General features: G+C 36.7%; 1 protein-coding gene across 1 annotated transcript; it reads left to right on the plus strand.

Moving 5' to 3' along the window:
* The first annotated feature begins 613 nt into the window (after nucleotides 1-613).
* Nucleotides 614-27,849, plus strand: LOC128161413 (uncharacterized). Its single transcript, XM_052824694.1, has 21 exons — nucleotides 614-957; nucleotides 1,582-1,730; nucleotides 2,252-2,420; nucleotides 2,543-2,634; nucleotides 2,942-3,073; nucleotides 3,550-3,671; nucleotides 4,070-4,225; nucleotides 4,612-4,813; nucleotides 5,064-5,136; nucleotides 5,626-5,697; nucleotides 5,936-7,051; nucleotides 11,481-13,356; nucleotides 13,620-13,711; nucleotides 16,034-17,519; nucleotides 17,887-20,116; nucleotides 20,263-20,375; nucleotides 20,809-20,949; nucleotides 21,207-21,369; nucleotides 21,703-21,820; nucleotides 22,045-22,272; nucleotides 22,539-27,849. Exons 1-21 carry the CDS (start codon nucleotides 663-665, stop codon nucleotides 26,681-26,683), a joined length of 13,170 nt encoding a protein of 4,389 aa, XP_052680654.1. The 5' UTR covers nucleotides 614-662; the 3' UTR covers nucleotides 26,684-27,849.
* The last annotated feature ends 86 nt before the right edge of the window (nucleotides 27,850-27,935 follow it).

The following is a 27,935-nucleotide window of genomic DNA, read 5'->3' on the forward strand; positions in this document are numbered from 1 at the left end:
ATCCGGCACTAGTACAGATCAGATGCGATCATATTTAGAAAAGTTTTGAAAAGTTGTCCATTTTCATAATGGTTAACCCCTTACACGGTATTTTTGTAACAGAATTTCCGATTCTTGGAAACAAAACAATACGAAATTCTTTAAATAGCAATTTTAAAAGCATTTATTCGAGATAATTACAGTATTTCTATCATAAGTGGGAAAAATTGCCTTTAAATAGGCATTAAACGTTTTCAAAAAAATTCATATGTCCCAGAGAAAGGGGGGGGGGGGGGTTCCGACCCCCGGAACCCCCCTCTGGATCCGCCAATGCCATTAAGGCACATAGCATCATAGAGGGTTCAGCAGCCCCCCCCCCCCCCCCCCCACTTTTTCCTCGCAGCAAAATTAATTGTTAGCAGGCTGCATGGGTGGTCAACATAATCAGAACCATCAGAACCATCGGATACGTATAATTTATTTTTATGCTGTATTCGATTATTCGGTTAAAAGAATTCTTTTAAGGGTAAAAATCTATGGATTAAAATAAATCTTTATTACAGAACACAACCAATTATACGTACGAACTATTCAAATAATATCAACCAATCAAATTGCTTCATTTATATTTCACGTGGTTTGATGTCAAGATGAGTGAAGTTATGCACAGCAGATAAAATGAAATGGCAAATTTGTTTGACAGGCTTCAAGAAACTTTTACATTGCCGAGTAATGACAATTCTAACGATGCATCTGTCGATATAGAGAAGGAAGATAGCGCCAAACCTAATGTCACGCAAGAAAACAACGGAGACGCAGCGAGCAGACGGGGCTTGGTTTCCGCGTACACCGTCAACAAACAAGATGGCGGGAAGACGAAAGTTGTTGGAACCACATCATCGGCGAATGCTGACGATGCTGCAAAGATGAAGACTGAATCATCGTTTGTCATTCCGAAAAGAAAAAAGGATGACACTGGTATATGATTTTGTACATATTTTTTCATTTGATCATATTGTACTTGATACGAAATTAAGCTGATTGCAAATTTTGATATGAAACTATAACCAGGAACGAATATCATGTATATAGACGCTACACTAACCAAATTTAGGTCAAATGAAGAGATGATATAAGGGTTCTTATATATTGACAATGTGGATGTTGAGGGGAAATCTTGGAAAAACATATTTACTGATATTTCAATTTGAACTCTATTAAAGAAACAGAGTAAAGGGCAATTGATTCTGAATCAGTCAGGGTTTACCAAACTTTTCAAAATTTTACTGAGGCTCAATGTGCATCAATAGCACTTTTGAAGATCAACAATGTTTTGTCATAATGATGACCAAGAACCTTTTGTAGGGATTATTATTTATTCATTCATTTCTTATCAGATATATCTGTAATGGTGTTGGTTGGGATGTTATTTAGTTGCAAAGAATGTTACTGTGGCAATAGTGGGCTAATAAAAAAAATCTGCAGAGTACTGGCATGCTCATTTGTAAAATGCTTTCACAATATTATTGATTAATAGAATTTGCATCATTCTTACTTGAATTATTTTATATTCTCAACCATTGCTTTCTTATGAATTTTCAGACATTTTGGTTGACTTGATGATCAATTCACGTGAGTTCCAATATGAGATTTTACCAGCAATTGTGAAGAGTTATAGAAACGCACAGTCTTCTGAGAAGTTCAAGTACACCAAAGTACAGAGCGTCCACAACAGAGACCTACTCAAGCTGGTGAGCCTTAAAACTGGTCACAACTGTAGAGAATTTAAAAATTTCACTAACTGCTTTAAAACCTAAATTTGCATGATTGTGTAGACAATGCTAGATGAGTTAAGCGAATTTTGGGGACTGATTTTGGATTGAAAATTGGCACCTGCAGTCAAATCAGACATTATTATTTATTTTTTCCTCCAACAGATAATTGAAATAGTTATTAAAGTGTTCAAAAAAAAACCCTGATCAAAATCAGTTTGTGTTAGTGTATTTGCATTTGTTTCAATAGCTAATATTAAGCCAGGGAAACTGTTGATCATCCCTAATGAAAGAAATGATTTTGGTTAGATAACTTTGACCTCTATTGCTTTAAAAATAATAATACAGATTATTGTGATGGAGTAGGCAGGTAGAGATTATGATTATGGTTTGGTGGATATCTTTTTTATTTGGCATGTTTTCTGCTATTATAACAAAAATAGCAACATCTCGTAATAATGTTTATATATATTTTATAAGCAGCAATTTTTTTTCTACAGTACTTGGAAAAACGTAAGGAGCTGAGAAGCAGTGGATACTCAGACAAAGAGGCCAGTGACTGCGTGGCCTTTCTGTGTGTGGAGGATGAGGAGCTCATGTACAAGATTTGTCGGGACGGGGTCCCCATCGGGAACTACCCACAGTCCTGCCTGGGACACCCAATGATGGGTAAATCTTACTTTGATCAGTCTCAGATTTATTTGTGAACTTAGTTAGTGTCGCCAAATGTGGTATGTAAAAATGTATGGATTATGGAAGCTGTATAGAAATGTATGACATTACACTTGCAGGGGTACAGTTGTGTAAGCATGCAGATGTAATCAAATCTACCCCACTCCATCCCAATGAAACAGGATATCTTATTCTGTTTAAGATTATCAAGGTCAGTTTCTCATTTGGAAACTTGGTACTGGTACAATAATTTTCTTCATTTGCAAGTCTAGTGAGAAATCAAGGATCTTTTATTTGCCTGTCTCATTTCTTCAAATGTATTCCATATTTTAAAAATTTTGCATGAGATTAGAATATTTGTGTAAAAAGAAGTGCAAGTACATTGTCATGTTTTGCCATAATGAATTGTAGCAATGGTAAATAAAACTTTGTTAATGAAAGAGGATGCAGGAGATAAAGCATTGATTCTTCCTATGAATTTCTTTATAAGTATTTGAACTGTTGTTTTGCTGTAATAGGGCAGAATTAAGTCAGTGGCTGAGTCCATCAGTGAGAATCCTCTGGAGCCCACCCCACACTATGATTGTCATGTGATCAGCACACCCCCAGACGCTTCAGCCTCGCCCCCGAGCTTATTTGAATCTAGTCAGGTGAGAGCCTGTTACTGATCTGATCTAATGGAGGTGTTTGAAAAGCTTCAGTAAAAAATATACAGTCAAACTTTGTTATCCCGAACTAGATTGGACTGTTTTAAAAACTTCGAGATATCTGAGTATTCAAGATATCGAGGGTGAAATACTTGAACAATAAGTTGTTGGGACATACAAATCACTTCAACATATCCATTGTATTCAAGATATCATTGTTCGAGATATCAAAGTTCAACTGCACCTTTATTTTGTGTTTAAAAGCAGTGAAATTAAAATTATAACTTGAATAGCACGTTTTATCAGTAGAAATGTAAGAAAATATGCAGATAAAATAAATCTCTGTTTAATCTATACATGCAGTTGAATCAGGATGAAAACTTGCACAGCCTTCTTGGCTCTTCTGATTTAAAAGAGTCTTCTTCTATGAAACAGGTCTTAGAATCCTTCATGATATGATTTTAAATGTGTTTGAATAGGTTTACATGTATGAGTATGGTGAGGAAGGGGTCCTGCAGTACCCAAGGAATGTCTGTCCGGTGGCTGTGGTCAGCTTTGTGTATGAGAAGGACTCCAGAGACCCCAAATCTAACAGTCCCAGGTAAGTGTGTCTTGTCAACTCAAAGAGCACCTGTGAAGTAAAGATGTGTAATGATGCCTTAGTGGTATTTGAAGGCATAAAAATGAATCGGTTGTTCATGCACAAGCATATCTAATCCTTAGATGATTTATGAACAACAACTCTTACATCTAATTTAACAGACTCATAAATCAAAAGTAAAACTCTGTTAGATTTTTTTTCTTTTTTGTCATCTTTGATCATTTTTCAGAGACCACCAACATGTTTACAGCCATTTCTATCATAATTCAAATCATTTCAAATTACCTTTCATCTATTATAACAACCTGTGAATCAAAAATAAAAAAGCAGTGGCTGTTCAAGCTTAGTATTTCTTTCGATGACATCTTTGGTTATGACATACTGTCGTCGTGTTTCAGAGTCCATCACCCTGTGTATCGGGGTGGGTCGACCCCCCTGAGGGGGGAGGGGGACAAGGAGTTTGTGGTGTGGTCAGGGAGTCTGACCATCAAGGGACTCTATGCTTGTAACGTGGAGATGACATCAGCGGCAGCATTTGTCAAACCCGCTGCTCTGTAAGTGTAATTTATTGTATAACAGCAATGTGATAGGGAAAACACCATTGATTCATTGTTATATCTGTTTAATTTGTAATACTATTAAAAACTTAGCAAGAATGAAAATGACTTTAACATGTATGTGAGCTGGAATGAATTATACATGTTCACTGTAACTGCGTTTTACTTTGCATTGTTATTTTAGGCAATCACAATTTTAAATATGTGTCGAAATTGTAAGATTATATCCATGATATCAGATATTAACAATTACAGGTGTTTTAGCCACTTGCATTAACTTGCTTCTCATTTTATACTCGGTAAAGAGATCTGAAAGAAAAAATTCAGAGTTTAATCAATGAATAAAAGAAATATTGAATGATGACCATATTGAATGTTTACAGAGGAGGGCAGATCAACATTAGCTCTAAACTAGGCGTGAAGCAGGTCCAGCAGAAATATCTGAAAAACGTGAGTGGAATTCGTCGAAGCAGCGAGGGCTACTGGAACGGCTATTACATCAATGCCTGTGAACTCCGCCCAATGTCTGCTGAGGGACGCTCCCACTTTCAGAGGGTCATGAACTACCTAGGAAAACACAATGCAGTAAGTGATATTTACCAATAAAATCACTCTACTTTACTAACTGAAAGATTTTAGAATTATACTTCTTTGCCAGATTTGTTAATAGTGTTATCAATGCTAAGATCACTGACATGATTTCAGTTCAATTTTATGAATGTATATTGTAGTCATTTCCTAATACTGTAGCAATGCCATAGAAAAAATAAAAGAAGTGAAACAAAAGAATGTTATATACACAATCAATATTCATATTTGTATGATGTCTGTTTAGGTTGCAGTTCAAAAGCTGAAGAAGGATGTTACTCTCCTGATGCTTACTCAGAGTGAACTCACTTATCAACTAGGCAAGTTTCTTTTTGGTTCCTTGGGGGAGAAATGTGTTCTCATAGTGGTAAATACAGTTAAACTTTGTTATCTCGAAATAGATGGGACTGTTTAAAAACTTCTAGATATTTGACCACTATAGTATTCGAGTTATTAAGGGTAAAATACTTAAAAAATAAGTTGTTGGGACTTACAAATCACTTTGACATATAAATTGTATTCGAAATATCAGTGTTCGAGATAACAAAGTTCAACTGTGCTATCATAGGAAAAGGATTCAAAAAGGTACCTTTACGTCTAAATGAATGTAAGATTTTCCAGCAGTGAGCTCATTCACAGCTTTTTTTTGGATACCCACATAGTAGTTTTAGGATAAACGCAGTAGAGGTATAATAATCTACTATAAAAAGACATTATAGAGTCGTCTGTTTTGAAGTTGAATTTTGTGTTAGTACGGAAAAAGATTCAAAAGTACTTTTCTCTGAAGTTGGAATGTGTTATCTCTTTAGGACTGAGTCGTCCACATCAATACCCAGTGCTTCTGTACTGCCTGTTTCTATCCAAATCATCTGCAAGAAAACGTAAGTAAAGACTTCATCATACATCAGTATTCACAAACAGCTGACAAGATAACAAAATCTCATGCATGTGAAATACATACGCTATGTAAGATATAGAGTGTTAAAAGAACATTGTACAAACATTTTTATTCAAAATAAATATTTCCATCTTGGTATTCTAAAAATCAATAAAAATGTCTCTTCTTTTGTAAGATAGTCTACAGAATATCCTTGTAAGTCTATGATAAATTTTTTCTAGGACTTGTCCACACAGCTGCAGTTCACAAAGAAAGCTCCCATCCAGCCCACAATTCATCTAAGCTTCCTCATCCACCTGGTACACCACCATTACCACCAACCAACCCCATCAAGTCAGAGGAGCATGCCAAGACGCCTCAGTCCTCACCCTTCCTACCTCCCTCTAGTCCTTACTCTGTTCCACCATCCCCTAAACGAGACTACTACAGATCTCCAAGCTCCAACATTGTGTCATGGCCCCAGAATCCTCAGTTCGGAAGTCCCAGGAATTTTCCAGTCCCTCATTCCACGCCCCCTCAGTCCCCCATTGCGTATGGCACAGCCCCTGTCCCTAGTACTCCTCCATATGGAGTGCCCCACTCTCCACAAATGTCACAGGGGGGTCCACTACATACATTGTTTCATAACCATTATCAAAGTCCTGAGTTCAGTGGAAATTCACCACAAAGGCGATCAAGCAGGGATGGTCTGCAGTGTGCACCTTATCCCCCAGAATCAAAATCATCTTTCATTCCACCCTCCACATTCCAGAGTGGTCCAAAATTTGAACCACATTATATACCGAGACCAAACTTCTCTCCCCGGTCGCCTTATCATTTTCCACCGCGGACTGGTGATCCAAGGTTTCAGGGCCCTGTGCAACAGTTTGGAAATGATCTTGGGTATGGGGGTCCTAGATTTCCTGATCCCAGTTGGAATTTCATGCAAGGTCCCACTTTTCCAGACAGATTTGATCCAAGCAGAAGTCCTAGTCTGCCTTCATTTCCAACTTGTATTCCATCAGATCCAAAGTTCAATACTCCACCATATCTCAAGATGCATAATGTCTCCAATGAAACATTCCATTCTCCATATAAGCCTGATTGGTCCCACGGTAGCCCCCAACCACCCTTTTCCCCAGACAAAGCCAACATTAAGAATGTGCAGACCACCCTTCATCGTAGCGACCCCCGTCTGATTAAAAACGCCTCTCCCAAAGTGAACCCGGTTGCTCCAATGCCCAGAGGAAGTACATCTGAAAGCCTTGGAAGCCCAATCAATGCTGGAATCAGTCCTGTTGATTTTTCAAGTGCAAAGATGTCTCCCATTTCTTTGCCATCACCTCAGCAAATGCCAGGTAATTTTTTTTTAGAAATTGTAGTTTCTTCAATTTTACATTGGGTATTGCCCTTAATATGAAATGTGCCAATAAAAATGGTAAAGAATTAATTAAGGTCTTCCGTTTCCAACGGAAGACCTTATAGTGATTGTAAGGTTTTTTATTATTTTTTTTTTTTTTTTCCCCTTTTTTGGTCCACAAGATTTCTCAGAGATGGCTGGATAGATTTTCTTGAAATTTGCAGGACTAATAGAAAGTGTTAATATCTCGAGGCGTGTTTTTCATTTTGTCAAAAATCAATTCCGGTCGTCCGTTTCCTGTCCCGCGTTGAAAAAGCTTGTACATTCGAGATCTCAAAAACGGTAGAGACTTAAGCATCCAAACTTTGTGGGATGATAGACCTATAGTTGTAGATGTGTTTAAACTATTTTGTTATACCCCCGCTCCGAAGGAGAGGGGGTATACTGTTTTACCCTTGTGTGTCTGTCTGTCCGTCCGTCCGTCTGTCTGTCTGTCTGTCTGTCCGTCTGTCTGTCCGTCCGTAACAAAAATTTGTCGCATTTATCTCAGCAACTATTTATCGCAGATGCTTGAAATTTTAACACAGCGTTTGTTAAGGCATGCCATATTGTGGGATATATTTTTGTACCAATCGGACGTCAACTTCCTGTTAAATGACGACTTTGCTTATTTTTTAACCAAAATTTTCAAACAAATTTTCGTCAAAGATTTCTCAGCAACTGTTTATCGCAGATGCTTGAAATTTTTACACAGTATTTGTATAGGCATACCATATCGTGGGATATATTTTTGTACTAATCGGACGTCAACTTCCTGTTAAATGACGACTTTGCTTATTTTTTAACCAAAATTTTCAAACAAATTTTCGTCAAAGATTTCTCAGCAACTGTTTATCGCAGATGCTTGAAATTTTAACACGGTATTTGTATAGGCATGCTATATCGTGGGATATATTTTTGTACCAATCAGACGTCAACTTCCTGTTAAATGACGACTTTGTTTATTTTTAGCAAAAATTTTCAAACAAATTTCCGTCAAAGAATTCTCAGCAACTGTTTATCGCAGATGCTTGAAATTTTTACACAGTATTTGTATAGGCATGCTATATCGTGGGATGTATTTTTGTACCAATCAGACGTCAACTTCCTGTTAAATGACGACTTTGTTTATTTTTTGCCAAAATTTTCAAGCAAATTTCCGTCAAAGAATTCTCAGCAACTATTTATAGCAGATGCTTAAGATTTTAACACACTATTTGTTTAGGCATGCCATATTGTGGGATATATTTATGTACCAATCAGGTGTCAACTTCCTGTTAAATGACGACTTTGTTTATTTTTAGCCAAAATTTTCAAACAAATTTTCGTCAAAGATTTCTCAGCAGCTATTTATTGCAGATGCTTGAAATTTTAACACAGCGTTTGTTAAGGCATGCCATATTGTGGGATATATTTTTGTATCAATCAGACGTCAACTTCCTGTTAAATAATGACTTTGTTTATTTTTTGCCAAAATTTTCAAACAAATTTTTGTCAAAGATTTCTCAGCAGCTATTTATCGCAGATGCTTGAAATTTTTACACAGTCTTTGTCAAGGCATGCCATATTGTGGGATATATTTTAGTACCAATCGGATGTCATCTTCCTGTTGAATGAGTACTTTGTTTATTTTAGCCAAAATTTTCAAACAAATTTCCGTCAAAGATTTCTCAGCAGCTATTTATCGCAGATGCTTGACATTTTAACACACTATTTGTTTAGGCATGCCATATTGTGGGATATATTTCTGTACCAATCGGATGCCAGCTTTCTGTTAAATGTCGACTTTGCTTATTTTGCATATTCACATCAGAGCGGGGGTATCACTAGTGAGCATTGGCTCACAGATTTCTTGTTTTGTTCGTCGTAACTTCCGGTCGTCACCGGAAGTACTTCAAAATTAACAACTTTTATGCATTAAATTCTTTTTCAATAGAATAAAAATTTAAGCATAAATATACACAAAAGTAATCTTTGCGATGTTATATCAACAACAAAATTCCACTTCCGGTGAGATATCTCAAATATCTCAGGTAGCTTTTTTGAAACACATTTTGTACAAACGAGATACCAGTGACTATAAGAGATCAAAGCACAAAACTTTTATGGATGATAGACATTTGATTGAGAATGTGTTTAACCGGTTTCATTTTGTCTTCTGTCACTTCCGGTCCACACAGGAAGAGTTCAAACAAATCGAGCTGTTTATCAGTTTAACTTTTTGTCTTTGATATCTGTAGTGTGCTCGATGAACAATAAAATGCAAAGGGCAAGTATACAAAAAATAACATAAAATTTACATTAAGCACTTCCGTTTGTCCGTTTCCTGTCCCGAGACAAAAAACCTTATTTTGATGAGATCTCAAAAACGGTGACAACTTGAACAATAAAACTTTGTGGGATGATAGACCTATGCATGTACATGTGTTTACAGTATTCTGTTTTGTTCGGCATAACTTCCGGTCGTCACCGGAAGCTCTTCAAAAATAACTATTTTTACACATTAAATTCTTTTGCCATAGAATAGATATATAAGTATTAATCTATACATAAGTTATCAATGCAATGTTATATCATAAAAACAATTCTACTTCCGGTGAGATATCTCAAATATCTCAGGTAGCTTTTTTGAAATGCATTTTGTACAAACGAGTTCTCAGAAACTATAAGTGATCAAAGCGCAAAACGTTCATGGATGATAGACATTTTATGGAAGATATGTTTAACCAGTTTCATTTTGTCATCCGTCACTTCCGGTCCACACAAGAAGAGTTCAAACAAATCGAACTTTTTATCAGTTTAACTGTTTTTCTTTGATATTTGTAGTGAGCTCGATGAACAATAATGTACAAAAGACAAGTATACAAGAAATAATTAATACAATTTACATTGAACACTTCCGTTTGTCCGTTTCCTGTCCCGAGACAAATAACCTTATTTCGACGAGATCTCATAAACGATGTCGACTTGAACAATCACACTTTGTGGGATGATAGACCTATATATGTACACTTTTTTTAAACTATTTTATTTTGTTCGGCGTAACTTTCGGTTGTCACCGGAAGCACTACAAATAATATGTTTTTTCTTTATTTATTTCTTTTACATGGAATGAATATATCAGTATACAATCTTAGATGTTTCATCTTTATAATGTTAAATTTCAAATAACTGTTCCTTCTTGTGAGATATCTCAAATATCTCTATGTAGCTTTCCCTTTTACAAATTTGATGCCCGCAAGATTTTTGTCACTGTAAGTGAATGAGACACAAAGCTTTCATGAATGATAGACATTTGATTGATGATATGTTTAGTGATTTTATTTTGTCAACTGCCACTTCCGGTTTTCACCGGAAGGATTCAAATAAATCATATTTTTAACAACCAAACTTTGTAACCTGTTTTGTTTAGTTCGGCATTACTTCCGGTCGTCACAGAGAGTACTTCAAAAATTGATTTCATTTTCAATCTCGTTGTTTTACATGGAAGTAACGTCTGGATATATCATTTACAATACTTATCATATTAACTATTTTCTCTAGGTAAGAAAAGCAATGTCTACGGTTAAATTGATTCATGTATATCAAAACGGAAGACCTTTTTGTTGCTTTTGCAACAAGAGTCTAGTTTAATGTATTTTTGTGTTGATTTGTTGTGAGCTTTATGAAAATTGAAATGTATTCATCTTGAATAAAACTACTAATCTTTGATAAACTTGTACAAAGTACGTGTACACGTACATATTTTTGTGAATATTATTATTGGGGGGGGGTATATAGGAATCACCTTGTCCGTCTGTCCGTCCATCTGTCTGTGCAATCGTGTCCAGTCCATATCTTTCTTATGGATAAACATTGGAAGTTCTTACTTCAGACAAAGATTGCTTATGACCTAAGGATGTGTCATGACCTTGACCCAAGATCATTTGGGCAAGGTCAAGGTCACTGGCAGAAAAAATACAAAAATTTGTGTCCGGTCCATATCTTTCTTATTAAGAATAATTGGAAGTTCTTACTTCACACAAAGATTGCTTATGACCTAAGGGTGTGTCATGACCTTGACCCAAGGTCATTCGGGCAAGATTTGTGTCTGGTCATTATCTTTCTTATGAAGAAGCATTGAATGTTCTTACTCCACAAAAATATTGCTTATGACCAACAGTTTTAAAAAAAATATAGCAGTTGTTATTTATAGAAAATGGACGGTGAAATAGATTCATCCAATATTTTCTATAATTGGAAAAATACATGCATTATGATTTTTATCTTAGCGTGGGTATCAATTGTGAGCTTGCTCACAGTACCTCTAGTTAGACAATGTTTTCAAAATGTTTTCAGTGCCTAGGAATTCAGTGCCTGTTAATGAATTTCTTTTTGGTCTTTTATAGGTCCATCTGGGACTCCTCCTCTGCCCCAGGGCCCTCCTGTGCCCCCACTCCCAGTTGTCCCTCTGCCAGAACCACCCAAACCTTCTAGAGTCAGCCCTGGCATTCCTGTGTCATACGACAGTGGGTTCCTGTACAAACCACCAGCATCGAGTCTTCTGCAGCCTGAAAAAATCAGGAAAGTATTCGAAGAACAGTGTGTAGCACAGGAAATACAGCAGCGAGCTAAAGAGGCCATCAAACGACATCTATTGGCTAGGAGTCGTATTGAAAGTAAGAAAAAACAAGGTCTAAAAGTGTGTAAAATGGAGGAGAAAAAGAGTGAACTTGCTATCAGAGAGAAAATGGTTGAATCTGCAGAAGACATGAAGCAGTTGTTGGAGAGTAGCCTTGATCCAAAATTTGCTGTAAAGAAAAAAGTAGAACAAGTAAAAAAGAAAGAGAAACCTAGACCAGAAGGAGTAAAAGAGAAACACAAAGCTAAGGAAAAACATATGTTGGATAAACTTAAATGCAAGGCAAAACACGCTGAAGGGAGACCGAAGGACAAAGAGGGATCAGTAGAATCGGTGAAGCTGAAAATCCCAGAACCAGAGACATTCAAGCTGGACAGTCTAGAGGACATAGCCCGCATGAGGAAAATCACAGAGGCAGAAATCAAGAAAGAAAGTGAAAGACTAGACATGGATGACATGGATTTGGATGAAGATCCCCTGGAAGAAGTGAGTAAGAAAAGCAAGAAGAGGCCCAAGGAGAGGGAGAATGTGGATGAAAAAAGACGTCCCTCTGAGACAGATGAACTCTCCTCAAAGAAAGCAAAAATTGACACTGCTAATGACATGAAAAATTTCTTGAACTTGTCATTAGAAGAAAACAAGCCCCAAGAATCAGCATCTTCAAAGTCAGAGGTGGTAGGCAGTGATGATAAATCTATAGAAGTGGTTGTTCCTGAAGAAGCAAAATCTGTTAAACCAAGCAAACCTGCACCTGAAGTTGAAGAGACAAAGGAGAAATTAAAAGTTAGTGACAGTACAGATAACAGAAATCAAAATGTTGAAGAATCTGGTAGTGCAATGATTGAGAGCAAAAAGGACAAATCCAAAAATAAATCTGATGTGGAGAAAATGGAAACTGATACTTCTGACCAGCCTGGAAGGTGGGACAATCCAACAAAGAAGAAGAGACAAGAAAGTGAATCTGAGGGGGAGAGGAAAATAGAAAACCAGAAAGGAAAGATCATTATCATCAAGGAGATCAGGATGATTCGAGTGAACTCTGATGGCAGCGAGATCAAATCTCCTGACAAAGAGGCAGAGAAACCAGCTCTGGAAAAGGGTATCAGTAGGGCAGTTAGTCCAGTGCCAATTCCTTTGGAAGAAAACTCGAAGGTTACAGAAAAGACAGACAGAAATGCAGACACAAAGAGAAGTGTGAGAGATGGTGGAAAGAGGAAGGAAAGTAAAAGAGAAGTGGATAAGAGGAGAACAGAGAAGGATGAAAGAAGAGAGAAGTCTAATAGAAAAGATGAAAGAAGAGCTAAGGAGAGGTCGGGGGGGTCCCATGATAGGAGAAAGTCGGAGGATTCCAGGAAAAACCTGGTACATTACAGCGATTCGGAGAGTACAACTTCTCGCAGTCGATCCTCTTCATGCCGATCGGAAACTCCAAAATCTGACGATGGGCGAGGCTCCGTGCCCAGGTATACTAAGGTGTATCCTGACTTCAAGCCCAGCAGGCCCATAGGCAAGTACCCCAAAGCAGCCAGCACCAGTCACAACAGGTCAGTGTCAGAACGTAAGCCCGGGGACCAGAGAAGAGGCAGTCTGCATCAGAGATCCAGATATCAGCATGACAGCAAATCGTATTCATACAAGAAAGGGTAAGCATTGGTAACCAGATAGAGTTGAGAAACTTTCTTTAATAAAGCTTTCACAAATTTCATTTTTCAACAAGCTTTCATTCATAGATTTCTTTCAAATCCATTTTTCTCCTCTGTGTGTGTATATGTATATTTATAGAATGCATAGATTTTTATTTTCACTTGGCTAAACTTTTTCAAACACATAATGAGTTGTATCTTAAATATACAATTGGAATGCTTTGATTGTATATCAGTTAATGAACTGCCTTCACTAATATCAGAAAGCCTGGTGTAAGCAAACGGACTGACCTTCAAGGCTTTGGCAAGGTCAAATCTGTTTTCCATTGTAAAAAGGATTTTAAGGCTCAGCAAGGTGGTATAATGTTCATCTACTAACACTGGTTGTAACTGACAAATTATTTGAATCTACCCAATTTTTTTAACATGAACTTTAACATGTTAAAACTCGATAAACCAATTTATTAGTAGTAGGTTTTTTATGCATTGATAAAAGACTGGATAAATTGTTGCTCTTTGTCTGAACATGGAACATAAATGGGTAGAGCGTATTGGACTTTGTGACATACAAGATATAGATTGTCATCTTGACCTTACATATTGAAGGTCATGAATGTAGGACTGGTGAAGTTCAAGGTTCATATTACAATAATCAGAATTGTTAGATGAATAACTGCAATCCAGTGTTTTTAATCGTGGGGGGAAAATTCTGCAAATCCAACTTGAGGGAAAAAAAAATTTCATACCTTGTTTCACCTGAAATTAAAGGAAATTATTAGGACCCTCTGCAGTCCCAGGTCCTACCAAATTAAGCTTCTTTGTTCAGTCAATGAGAATTCTTTTTTGAGGAGGCTGCTGTATTTCTTGTTTTATGAGACTGATTGAAATCATTTAAAAAATTGCATACGCATGTTTTCTTATTTTGTTATACATTTACATAACATTTCCCTAACTTGATTGAACAATTTTTAACCGGGTTTTCCAACGGAAAAATCCGGTTATTAAAATGGTGAAAATGGCGGGCGGATGGGCGGGCGGGCGGCTGCCAAAAGGATACCCTCATTGTACGGATAACTCCTCCTACAGTTTTCAAGATAGGAAGTTGTTCTTTTGCAGATCAATTGTACATATATCAGAGGTGTGCATATTGCTAGGATTTTGATTTCTGATAATTTATGAAAAAAATACCAGCTTTTGAACTTAGTCATTTTTTGGCAAAAAATTGCATATAGGGTACCCTCATTGTACGGATTACTCCTCCTACAGTTTTCAAGATAGGAAGTTGTTCTTTTGCAGATTAATTGTACATATATCAGAGGTGTGCATATTGCTAGGATTTAGATTTCCGATTATTTATGAAAAAAATACCAGCTTTTGAACTTAGTCATTTTTTGGCAAAATATTGCATATAGGGTACCCTCATTGTACGGATAACTCCTCCTACAGTTTTCAAGATAGGAAGTTGTTCTTTTGCAGATTAATTGTACATATATCAGAGGTGTGCATATTGCTAGGATTTTGATTTCTGATAATTTATGAAAAAAATACCAGCTTTTGAACTTAGTCATTTTTTGGCAAAATATTGCATATAGGGTACCCTCATTGTACGGATAGTTTTCAAGATAGGAAAATGTTCTTTTGCAGATCAATTGTACATATATCAGAGGTGTGCATATTGCTAGGATTTAGATTTCCGATAATTTATGAAAAAAATACCAGCTTTTGAACTTAGTCATTTTTTGGCAAAATATTGCATATAGGGTACCCTCATTGTACGGATAACTCCTCCTACAGTTTTCAAGATAGGAAGTTGTTCTTTTGCAGATTAATTGTACATATATCAGAGGTGTGCATATTGCTAGGATTTTGATTTCTGATAATTTATGAAAAAAATACCAGCTTTTGAACTTAGTCATTTTTTGGCAAAATATTGCATATAGGGTACCCTCATTGTACGGATAGTTTTCAAGATAGGAAGTTGTTCTTTTGCAGATCAATTGTACATATATCAGAGGTGTGCATATTGCTAGGATTTAGATTTCCGATAATTTATGAAAAAAATACCAGCTTTTGAACTTAGTCATTTTTTGGCAAAATGTTGCATATAGGGTACCCTCATTGTACGGATAACTCCTCCTACAGTTTTCAAGATAGGAAGTTGTTCTTTTGCAGATCAATTGTACATATATCAGAGGTGTGCATATTGCTAGGATTTAGATTTCTGATAATTTATGAAAAAAATACCAGCTTTTGAACTTAGTCATTTTTTTAGCAAAAAATTGCATATAGGGTACCCTTTCACCTTATCCATTTCACTGGATACGGGTTGACATGGATTATGGATACAGTTCACATAAAAGAAAACCCGGTTTGCTGTCACATTGACAGCTTTTCACTTGTTTCATGTTGGCTGCATGCCTTTGCCATACAGTTAAATTCCTAACAAGATTTCCCTGGGTTCTCAGTTATGATTAAAAGCATGTACAGCTGTTTAATTTAAGTAACTTTTATATAATGCAAGTTTTTATCCTTAATAAATCATTGTCATCATATGAAATTTAGGGATCATCCAGTGTTTCTTTTCATGAAAAGACTTTCATTCTGAATCATGATATTTTATATGATGTTATAATACATATAAAAATCCTCATTGTAAAATGTTCTCTGTCTCTTGTAGCTATCATAGAAGGCATCATTACAAGTGCTAAAATGCCTCTGAAGAAGATTCCAAAGATACAGAAACAGAAGCAGCCATTATCTATTTCTACCTCCACTCTTGATCATGCTACACCATCACCATTGCATTCATCAGAGGACATGAAGGATTTATCTGAAGATGTCCAGTCAAACTCATCAACCACCGTCCTTGAACAAACTGAGAGCCAGCAACAAATGGAGACGACCAGTTATCCTGAAGCAACTTGTGAATACCCAATAGAGAGTATTGGTGGAGAGTCTACTGATTCTTTAGAACCTCTTGTTGGAAAGCTAGAGGAAAAAAGGGTTCTTTTGGAAGTGACTGAACCAAAACGTTTGGAGACAGTTCCTCACACAGGGAATAAAAATCATTTAAAAGCTCAATCAGCTGATATGGAGGAGCTTTCAGAGAGTGAACATCATTTGAATGCTCCATCTGTTGATTTTGTAGATCCGTCAGCTGTAGAAGAAAGTGTTATAATACAAGCAGAGGATCATGTTAAAGCAAATAGCAGTGAATCTTTCCTTCCATGCGATGTCGCTGAATCTACTGAATGTCCACAAGAGAAAGTTCATGAAGTCTGCAACATTGAGAAGTCGGATCAGAAAATAGAGTACATACCTGTGTCTTCTACTGATATAAAGACAAATACAACAGAAAGCAGATGCTGTGAAAGTCATGACAAAGTTTCTGCACAGTCTCTCTCAAAGGAAGATGGTGTTACCTCTGATATAAGGAATAAAATTGAAAATACTTCTACACTAAAGAAAGCGATAAAGAAGAAATCAATGAAAATGGAAAAAGACTTACTAAATGTGATGAATCAATTCCTTCCTCAGCCAGAAAGAAATGATAAGGAAAACTTAGACATAGATAAACAATCAATGGAACAAGAACCTGACATTAGAAATCATGAAGACATTGTAGGGGATTCCAAGGAGGGAAGATTTATGATGAGTGACTTAGTGGATCTGGAGTCTGGCAGAGATTTTCATCAAGCAAACGAAGTGTCATCTACTTTCTCTCTGACAAGTCAGCTCTCAAATGATAAAAACCTATTGAATTCTGTTGAGCCATCATCCAGTAGTTCTCATTTTGACAAACCTTCAGACCATCAAACCTGTGAAAACAAAGATTTCATCTCAAAAGCTCAGGAAGATAAGTTGGAGACACATGAAGGATCAAAAAGGGAGATGGATGCTTCACACCCTGAGCATGGTAAGAAGCATCGCTCTGTGTTCAGTGAAGCCTCTCACCCCGGACTGGATGCAGGTATTGTTCATGGCCAATGGAGTGATGATCATCAGATGTGCAGCGAAGATGAGTTCGATCCAGATACAGACCGGGTTGTTCAAGATGGGCCTAACCATCTGGAGCTGAAGATCACTGTCACCAATGATACACCAGTGGAATCTAAGTTCAAGTGGATTTCAAGGGAACAGCTTGTCAAGGATTGCATCCATGGGTGAGATTTTACAACTTGAATTTTGACAGAAGAAATTGAAGCTTTGCTCTCTTTCGAAATACAGAAACTGTTTTAGAAAACTTTCTCCAGTAATGATATTAAATCAGAAATATTATACATGTATTTGAATGTTGTTATCCTTTTCTTCTTTTTTTTTTTTATTTATCAAAAATCATTAATAAAATGTCCATGTTTGAATGTAAAAAAGTAAAATGAATGGTTTTAGATGATTAACAAATATTTGCTAATTGTTCCAATAAAGTTAATAGAAGAATGTTTCTTATCAGTGCTGTTTGTAGAGTATGTAATGTAGTTAATGTTTTTGCTTTCAATTGATTTGAATTGGATATTTGACTATATTTTTCAGAATACATGATAACAGCCCATACAGCCTTAAAGAGGCCATCCTCGTGAATTCTATAAATAGCGTGGTTCATAAGACTCTGCCGGAGAAAGAGGGACGCGTCAGAAGCATTTCCACCTCAGAACCCACCCACAACGGTGACACAGAGGCAACGTACGACGGGAACCATTCAGATGATGAGATTGTTTACAGATTTGAAGAGGAGGCTTTTCAGTTGGAGAAATCTCCACGTCTTTGTGAAGATGAAGAGGCCACAGTGGTCAGCAACACAGAGAAAGAGGGACAGGAGACCAGCAAGGACTCGGAGAAGATTGGAGCTGCTGTTCCCGAAGTTGAGAAAATTATAAATCTGGTTCGTTCTCAGTTTGAAGACGGCAATGATGATACTACAGTTAGTTCGCTTTCTTCATCTCAAACATCGTTTAGATCTTTGTCATCATCACAAAACTCACAGGATAAATTTGAAAAAGTGCTGTCCGATCAGTTGAATTCTATATCCCAGGGGCTGGACATGTTGATGAATTTTGACAGTAATTCATTGAGTTTCATCACCCCAGATGAAGGGAAACAGTTGAATCATGTTATAGAAAACACAATGAAAACGCTGAAAGCTTCAATGCAAAGCCAAAATGTAGACCCTGGAAAGAATAATTTTGAAATTACCAATACTTTTACAGCACCTGAAATTAGAGATCAAGAAAAGACGGAGGAAACTGCTGAATTAAAAAATGCTGAAAATTCTATCGAATCACAGAGTGCAGAATCCAATGAAAATTTGAACAAGGGATCAGTTCAAGAAAAGAAAACTGAAGGTCCGCATGATGAAACAGCTTTCTGGTCCAAAATACTTGGATTCTCTATGCAGGAATGTAAAACACTCCCATCTTTCTTTTCAACACCACCCAAGACAGAAAAGAAAGCAGATGAAGATTCTTCTAAAGAAAATATAGATGTCACAGTGATGTCTGAAATTTCTGAATCCAACAAAAAGAATACAACTGACACATGTCAAGTTTCTGGATTGGATAATGTTATTGTGATATCAGATTCACCCAAGTCAAATGATTTTGTCCAAAGTCCATTATCAGGTGGTTCTGAAAAGAATAGTTCAGAAGTTTTACAATCCAACAAAATGGATACAGACTTGACAAAAGAAGTGGATGATGTCATTGTGATTTCAGATTCACCCATTTCAACAAATGAAATCAAAAGTCCTACATCGGTAAATTCAGAAAAGAATCCAGAAGTTGACATTAAAAATGAAATTTCATCAAACTTCGAAAAGGAAAGTAAATTGGATGGATCTACAGTCACAACAGGAAGTTCTCAAGAAGAAAGTAAAGATCAGAAAATTCACATTTCTCCTATAAGATTCCCAGATTCCACTTGTGGTAAAGAAATTAGAATGGAAAAAACAACAGAAACGGAAGAGGTCCTTGATGACAACAACAATACAGAGGTTTCAAACAACACGGGGGAAAAAGACAAAAACACAATTCCAAAAATTCGAATTGATTTTGTGGACGAGGAGAGGAAAAAATTGGAACAGGAAGAAGTAAAATCAGGCAGAAAGGAGGACAGTTCAAAGAATTTGTTATTGAATGCAAGTGTGTCAGGTCTTAGAGATCGGGTAAAATCAAAGACACCTCCCTTGGAAGTCCCTGTGCCTGTGAAGAAGATTTCACCCCAAGAGAAGACCCTTACTGTTATTATTCCAGAGACCAAGAGAAAGCTGATAGCACAGAGACAGTCTCCCACACTCGCTGCTCAAACAGAGGCCAAGAAATCTGAGAGTTCTCCGAGGCGCTCTCCAAACATTCTGAGTGAGATAGATCAGCTTGCCTCAGGGAGTGAAACAGTTCCAGCTCAACTCTCCACATCTCAACAGTCGAGAAGGCGAAGTGTGTTCTCAAGGCTCTCGCCTCTGATCAACGAAGAAGAAAAGGAGGGGAAAAAAGAAAGGAGTGAATCGCCCATCAGTGAAGTACGAACCATTCAACTTGGTCCAAGTCTGTCTTCTAAGAATGAACAATCAATTAAGGAGAAGGGGGATGTAGAAAACAAGAAGACGAAATCTAAGAAAGATGATTTGGTGCTAATAACTATCAACAATGAGAAGTCTGAGTCAAAGTCAAAGAAGTCTAGGTCAAGATCAAGGTCATCAGGAGGCAAAAAGTTGTCAGAGTACAAGCCACCTCCAACTTCTGCTAATGCTGAGCCACTTACTACACAGGTTTGAAATTAAGCTTTTTGTAACCATGTTTTTCACATCCTAAAGAAAGTGCTTGTATTTAAAGAAATACTTTGAATCAGAATCAGCAGAATTGATTTAATTTTGTTTCATTCTTTGAAGATGTATTTAAATATGATTTTTTTTAGGCTGGTCCAATAAGAAATACAGGAAAGTCCAAAAGAGAAGAAAGGCAGTACCATCCGTACAGGAAGGAGCCGCCAAAGAAAAAGAACACCTGGTCCTTTGACATTGCGTATGAGTAAGCAGGCATTTTGTTCTGTCTTAAGTCAAATAGTCACACTAAACATGAATATGTATTAAGGAGGCTAGGGGGTCAACAAATTAACAATTAGATTTATTGTACCTTTTAAAATTTGGGTATTTTTCTATAACATTATATATAGATTTTTCTAAAGGAGATCAATACAGTATAAGAATGGCCACTTTGATTGAGCCCTCTTTTAGATGTTATTATTCTCACTATATAGAAATAACCTGTATGCAAAATGCATATGTTTTGATTGAAAAACTAAGAGAAAGTCTTGTTCCCTGAATTTAAAAAAAAAAGTGTTTAATGGCTTCAATATGACAAAGGAGAATTTGTTAGCATTATTTACATGCATAACAGCTTGATACCTTACTTTGAGTTTAGTGATTCTACTGATGAACTGAAATCTTTCTTTTGTCAACAGTTCTCTGCGGGAGCTGATGCATGACCTGACAGTTTCCTCCTACAAGAGTCAGCATCACAGACCAAAACACTGCAGGACCAACTCCAGATTCGCTAACTACACCTTTGTCAGGTCCAATGTACCAGAGACACTTCCTGGAGGGTATGTTATTGAACACTCATAATTAGAATCTAAAAGGACTGGAAGGGAAGGGCTCTGTATAGAACGAAATTCAAATAGAAGTTTCAAGCTAAAACTTGTGTATTTGTTTGGTTATGAATGATAGTTTATGGCTAGAAATATCATATTTGAAATTTTGAGATTGATCCAATGTAGTTTGTTGACTACCCAATCCCCTTAAATATTGAGTTTCATTATCTCAGTTTCATATTGTTCAATTCATTAATTTTGATTTTCAGCAATCCTGATGAGGAGGAGGTTGATGAGGAGTTCAATGAAAATGCTATTCCAGACTTTGAGGAAAGGAAGAGGAAGGCAGATCTTGTGGATGAGCTGACCCTCGGAGAGCAGGAGGAAGACGATTACACAACAGAGAGACAGGTGTACTCGATGGAAGACTCGGTGAGCGACTCAGTGTACTTGGTGGAAGACTTTTTGAGTTATAGAATCTTGAGATAAAAAGTTTAAGAGAATATCAAGATAAAAAAAAATAAATCATGAAACGGTTTGTTTACGTATTGTATGTATTCTTTACAAAGAATTAGAGGCTAACCATTATATACATTGCGATTGCTCTTGACATATGTTTAAAACATGTTCACAAACTGTTGATGTTTTATCTCACTGAAGATATATTTGTGAGATGGACTTCTGACCACAGGGACTTGCATTTTATTATTCTTTTGATTAGTTTTCATAATATTGAAATGCCTTTTCATTTCCTCTAATGTACAGGAACATCCCGTACAGGAGAATGTTACAAAGACTGAAGAACCAGACCAGAAGATCCTTCCCAGAATGCTGTTCAATCTACCTTCAAGGAACGCTACCATATCATCACCCAGTCAAAGTAGTATGTACTGCAATTTATGGTTTTTTTTAATGCAGATTACTGTAAACATTGATATATTTCCTGGGTATTTAAAAGTTTTGCAATTTTATAGTCAAGTGCCTTGCAGATTTCATGGTATAGATCTGTTTGTAGCATTTTAAAATGTATTCTTTATTCTTTGTTTGATTTGCATTTAGTTTAGTTCATATATGGTATGTATATATTACTTGTCTGTAATGTTGCAGATAAGGACATCAAAACAGAAGAGGAAAAGTTTAAAACAGAGCCAGTAAAGACAGAAGTGGAATCACCAGAAGCTTCTAGAAATGTGGTCAAGTCGGAGAGAGTTATAGAGATCTATAGGAAAACGGGACCAATCAAACAGGAAAACTCCCCCTCTTATGGCGGCACACTGGACTCGGATGTCAGAGAGAATGGAAAGAAGGAAAATACAGAACAAGTCAGTAACAACGGTCAGTTTTGGAATTAACAAAGCATTAGATTGTCTCATTATTGCTCCACATTGCAATTTTTCAGATCATGACATTTTGTCATACATAGGAATTAGCATCAATTTTGATTGAAAATTATACATTGTATCCCTATCATTCCTCTTAGACAATATCTTTTAGGTATGTACATTTGTAATGTATTCTATGAAAGATTTTTTACAATAACTTATTTACCAGAAGTGTAATTTAAATCAAACAATTCCTAATCATTTTACTTTCATTTTCAGATTTACCCATAGATTTTGATAAGGCTGAAGTTAAAACCCAAGCCATGGAGACAGTAAATTATTCGTCAGAAAAAACCACTGTTCACTTTGTAAATCCATCTTCCAAGGGTGGGGGGGATGATGAGGATTTAGAACTGGATGAATGTAGTGATTGGATTGTTCTTGATGATGCCTCAGATGACATTGGTAACACTGATGCTTCCACATTACCCTTTGACGAAGAGGCATCATCCCGTAATGTCAATCAAAAGAGTAATAGTGAATCTCATTCAAGTGTAGACCATGGCTCCACTGGTATTCCTGATGTTGATATGAAAGAGGAAATCCATGACATTTTTAGTGCCCAAGCTACTAGTGCTATAAACTTGAGACAAAATGCTGCTGACGTTTGTAAATCTGTAACTAATGGTGAGAGGGCTATTTTAGAATTCAGTGAAAACACATTTTCATCAATAACTACTGATTCAGAGGCCAAGATGGAGGAAGCAAATTATATTTGTATGGAAGAGGCAGAATCCACATCAAGATCTGGGAATATTGTAGAAAGTCACAATGAAATAAAAGACTCGAACTCCAGCTTAGATAAAACAGTATTGGAAGTTCAGGATATGAGTGTATCTGAAGAAGAAGGGGTTGCAAAACAGAGCCAGGAGGAAACTGGGGACTGTTTTGTGCCAGTCATTTATTTGAAGGGGGTAAGTGGGGGAAACTTCTGGCATAAAAACAATGGCCATAAAGTTGAAGAAAATGATTGCTTAGTGAAAGAATTAGATCAGGATCAAGAAAGTGGTCCTATTGATAACAAAATTAATTCCAAAATGGATAGCAGCTCGTCTGTAGTCAAGTCTAAAAGTCCAGATGATCTAGAAAATGTGGATAAGGAGAAACCTAACGTGTCAAAGTCTGCAGAGATATCATTGTTGGAGAAAGAATTTGCTAGCTATATAGGAAGAGGTTCATCTAAAGTGGAACACAACTCGCCTGTAGAAGATCCCATAACTTCAGATAATTTGAAAATAGAATTAGATATGGATAAGCCAACAGGGTCTAAGTCAGGGGAAATATTTTTGGCAGAAAAAGAATTTGCTTGTTATATAGGAAGGGGCCCAAGTCATGTAGAAACCAAAATTTTAACTGCTTCTCCTGAAACTAGTAGCATTATGGGGACTACTTCCTTTGAACAACCATTGGCCAACATTTCATCACCATCCTTACATATACAAGAAGCAGTTCAAGACATGCATGATTTAAAAGAGGCTGAAAGCCAATGTGATTATCAAAAACCTGTTGAAAGCGAATGCAATTCCAAGAAAGAAACTGAAGGTTCTAATAAAGTTGCATTGAAACTTGAAAATGAGATCAATTCAAATGAAAATGAACAGACTGATGTAAATAATAGTTCTCAAAAAGTCAGACAGAATGAACAAGGGGATGAGGGAAAGGATATGAAAGCTGCTGTGAATTGTGTAACTAATGGTGGGCTATCAAAACAGGGAACAGAAAGTGAGACGGAAGACAATGAAGAAACAACATTTGATAAATCTCCTAAACCCAAAGGCAATGTCAACAGTTTTGCAGAAGCAACAAACAATTTTAAAGGTACAATTGTTGTAGTAGATAATTCTAAAGAAACTTCTAATGCACCAGAAGAAGTACATGAAATTGAGGCAAGAAAACGACATCCTGTTGACCTAGAAAAAGACTTGGACCTTGTGGTTAAAGGTGTTGAGAATGATATGAACCTTTCTGGTTGCTGTACGGTAAATGCCACCAGTACCCCAAACAAGAAAAGCTTTAATTCTGCACAGTCAGTCCCTGTTAACAATTCTGACAGCCTTGATGATAAGATTGATGATTCTGTGTGGATATGCTCTACAGAAAAAGTAGAAGAACTGAGCAGTACAGAAAAAGGAGAAGGACTGGGTTTGTTGATGAAAAACTACGATCAATACAGTGGAAGTGAAAGTTTCAACTCTTCCGCTGAACTGTCAAATAATCAAAATGTGTTGGGTGTTAATGCAGATAAAGAGGAAGATTCTCTGAAGGAAACATGCCGGGGAAGAGATTTCACTTGTGACCCAGAAATGAGTTCAGTTACCAAAAATGCAGAGAAAATCAGTCAAAATGCAGACATGGAGTTAAAAGAAGGAAAGGCTGAAGAGGGGGATGAAATCGAAAATCCGAGAGAAGCTGATAGCTCTTTTGACACTGAGCAAAGGTTGGAAGATATTATGTCCGTCATTGGCGAATCCCAGCCGGAGATCTATCCCATAGGAGGTGTCAGACACTCCAGTCAGATCAAAGTGCTGACAGTTTCCAGCAGTCAGTGTGATCTCTGTGATGACCAGCTCTGCCTGGCCAAAGTGAAGTGTCTAACCGGACCGCTAGATCCATTGGAAGAGGCCATGCTCTCCTCTGGAATTCTGAACATTAATGACGTTCCCATTAGAAATGAGATTGAAATTGATAGTGATGATCCAGTCAACATACTACACATGAGCAATGATGACACCGTTCCCAATGAAGAGATTGAAATTGATAGTGATAATCCAGTCAACATACTACACATAAGCAATGATGACAGGGTTACCAATGAAGAGAAAGAATCGTCAGAATGTCAAGCAGCCAGTGAAAGCTCTTCAGACATGCAGACAAAATGTTCTAATGTTTATACAGCAGCCCCTTGTTATATTACAGACAGACTAACTGAAGTGAATGATTGTGGAAGTCCTCGTTGTTTGGAATCTGAAGTTGAGGACAAGGATGATACTTCTTCTACGGAGACTGACTACATTTCAGATTCCGTCGACAGTGAAACCGAAGCAGCCACTAGAGGCGATGACTGGTCAAAGTTAATAGTGTCAGAGTATTTACATACAAAACAAAGTAATAAAGGGATTGACACTGTATGTGATCTTCCACTAGCTAAATCTGTTCAATTTCTCCAATCCAATCATTCCCAGAAAAATCAGGAATTCAGCAGACAAAAGGAAGTGGCTGCAAACTGCAGTAAGCCATCGAAACCACTCTCACAGAGTATAAATCGACAAGTTAAATCCAGACAGGAACCTGTCAGTCAGTCTGTCTACAAGAAAAACCAGAGTATAGTCAGACCTCTCGTCCCAAATAGCACAGGTCTTTCGACCCCATTGGCCATGAAAAGTACAGCATCAAAATCCATGTGTTCAGCACCTCTGCTTAGACAATTCCCGGTAATGACGCAGAATTTCAATTTGTCTGGTGCTCGATTCAGCATGATGTCTCCTCACCAGATATCATTGAACCCACTGATGCTCTTCTATGCTCAATCTCAGTTTCCATCATATTCAAATGCAGCAAGAACATTGACCCCATTGCCTTTATTTTTTCCATACGCAACAAACTATCCAACTGGACCCCAAGTGAATCCATTGCTGTCCATGCAGATGTTTTCTCCATTGTCTCCATCACCTGCCTTTGAGCTCACAACCGATAAGTTTGAAGCTTTTAGAAGAATGAATAATGGAAGTGAGCCTCATTTTCAAAGCTCCCTGTTGGGAACAGTGCCTTTTTATGGAGGCATAAATCCACCTCAATCCCCACTGCATTGCCCATCTCTACCTTCTAGTTCACCTTGTAGAACTGGCTCATTCTATTTGAACAGGCAAGTGACACAGGAAAGGTCCTCTAAAATCACTGAATGTTTAAGGAACACTTCCACATATTCTACGACAGATGGGAGTCCTCTATTGCCACCCATCTCTTCATTCACTCAACGGAAGGTCTCCAACATGAACAGTGCTGAAAGTGCTTTTTCTCCGTGCAAATCGCCGCCAGCTCCACAGAATACTGCAAACCAACAATCCTCCTATACAATATATAACAAGGAAATATCTACGCAGATTTATTCAGGAAAGTCTTTCCGAAAACCTCTACCGGAACCTACTGGGTTGTCTCCCTTAGATATGACAGTGTCCGCTCAGTCGAACACAGGATCGTCCCAAAAGCAGGCATCAGCTTGCAGTCGCAATTTATTTGAAAATCTAAATCAGAACACTGAAAGTCTGCAGCATACAAAAAGGGACAAAAGAATGCCAGGAAAGATCCCCGTCGGCCATGTCAGGCCCATGTCTTTCAGTAGCTTCAGAGACTTTCAAAAAGACTAGTCAAAATGTGTATGTGCAATGCCGTAATATGTATATTTTTTATTGGTCATGTGTGTGTCTTATTTGATTGTATATTGGTATGACTAGAAATTATGTGTTTGATGTATATATGTATATTTTAAAAATGAAAATTTATGGACGGAGTATAGTTTTTGATGAAGTGAATTGTTCAGTGTATTATTGCGCTGAAGAAGTCGTAAATAATGTTGAGCGGTGGTTTTTCCATTATCATAATAGCATAATGTCAGTCAAAAACTTTTTTTTACATTACTAGTATTGAACAATCTTTGCTCTCTTTTTTTTTATTACTAAACTGTCTCGGTAACACTTGAATCTCATTGACATTCATTTACTTGTGACATTCATACTAACTGTCTAAAACTTGTATCATGAGTTTTACTTAAATCATGACTATATCTGTATAACTTTGTGCAAACTTTAAGTTATATATATTTTTTTGGTTATTAATTACAGTCGGCCATTGTCGAAGTGCCATAGCTAAAGACCAGTTTGCTTTCTGTGTTTTTAATGGTTGTCTTTCAGCGTATTTGCTCTCTGACATTACAGCTGCAATACTACTAGTGCTCGATGTTTATATTGATTGTGTCATATTGAATGTCAAGTTGTAAACATGGTCATGTTTTTCTTTTATCAGTTAATCATGTGCAATTTTGTTCAGAGGTTAAAAGAATCCAGAAATTTAATTCGCATTTTGTCAGCAAAATACTGATTCATAATGTTAGAAATGAATTGTATATTAGATTAAAACAGATCTCTTACCATGAGAAAGGGGGTTTCTGATTGAAAAGATGATTACTTTTTAACAAATGTACATTTTTAAGAGGAGATGTAAACTGATTTAGAATCCTTCTAACCGTAAAGCATATTTGTTGTTGAAAAATATAAATTTATTGTCAGATTTTGACATTTAAATGTGAACTACATATTGTTTTATAATTTGGCTTATTTGTATAGTGCTTTTACTTGAAGAATAACGTCAGAATTACAACCATTGAACAATGTAGAGCCAGCGGTTTTACACGTGCATAATGTTTACTTATGGAAAAACATACAAGTGTTAGTTCAGAGATAGTGCAAATCTTGATGGTTATTTTATGTGTACATTTATTTTTTGCAGTCATTAAATTTTGGTTTGAAGTTTTAAATTTGATTTCTGTTAATATGTGTGTATAAGACAGGGAGTCCAGCATCCATTTTATGAAGGCAAAAGGTTAAGCTAGGCTCATAAAAA

Source organism: Crassostrea angulata, chromosome 8 (genome assembly GCF_025612915.1).
Source record: "Crassostrea angulata isolate pt1a10 chromosome 8, ASM2561291v2, whole genome shotgun sequence".
Classification (NCBI taxonomy): domain Eukaryota; kingdom Metazoa; phylum Mollusca; class Bivalvia; order Ostreida; family Ostreidae; genus Magallana; species Magallana angulata.

Bases quoted from the DNA above. Each gene is read 5' to 3' on its own strand.
- LOC128161413 (XM_052824694.1), top strand. From the start codon at position 663: ATGGCAAATTTGTTTGACAGGCTTCAAGAAACTTTTACATTGCCGAGT. The intron at 1,731-2,251 runs GTGAGCCTTAAA...TTTTTTCTACAG, and splicing joins ACAGAGACCTACTCAAGCTG to TACTTGGAAAAACGTAAGGA. The intron at 4,226-4,611 runs GTAAGTGTAATT...GAATGTTTACAG, and splicing joins TTTGTCAAACCCGCTGCTCT to AGGAGGGCAGATCAACATTA.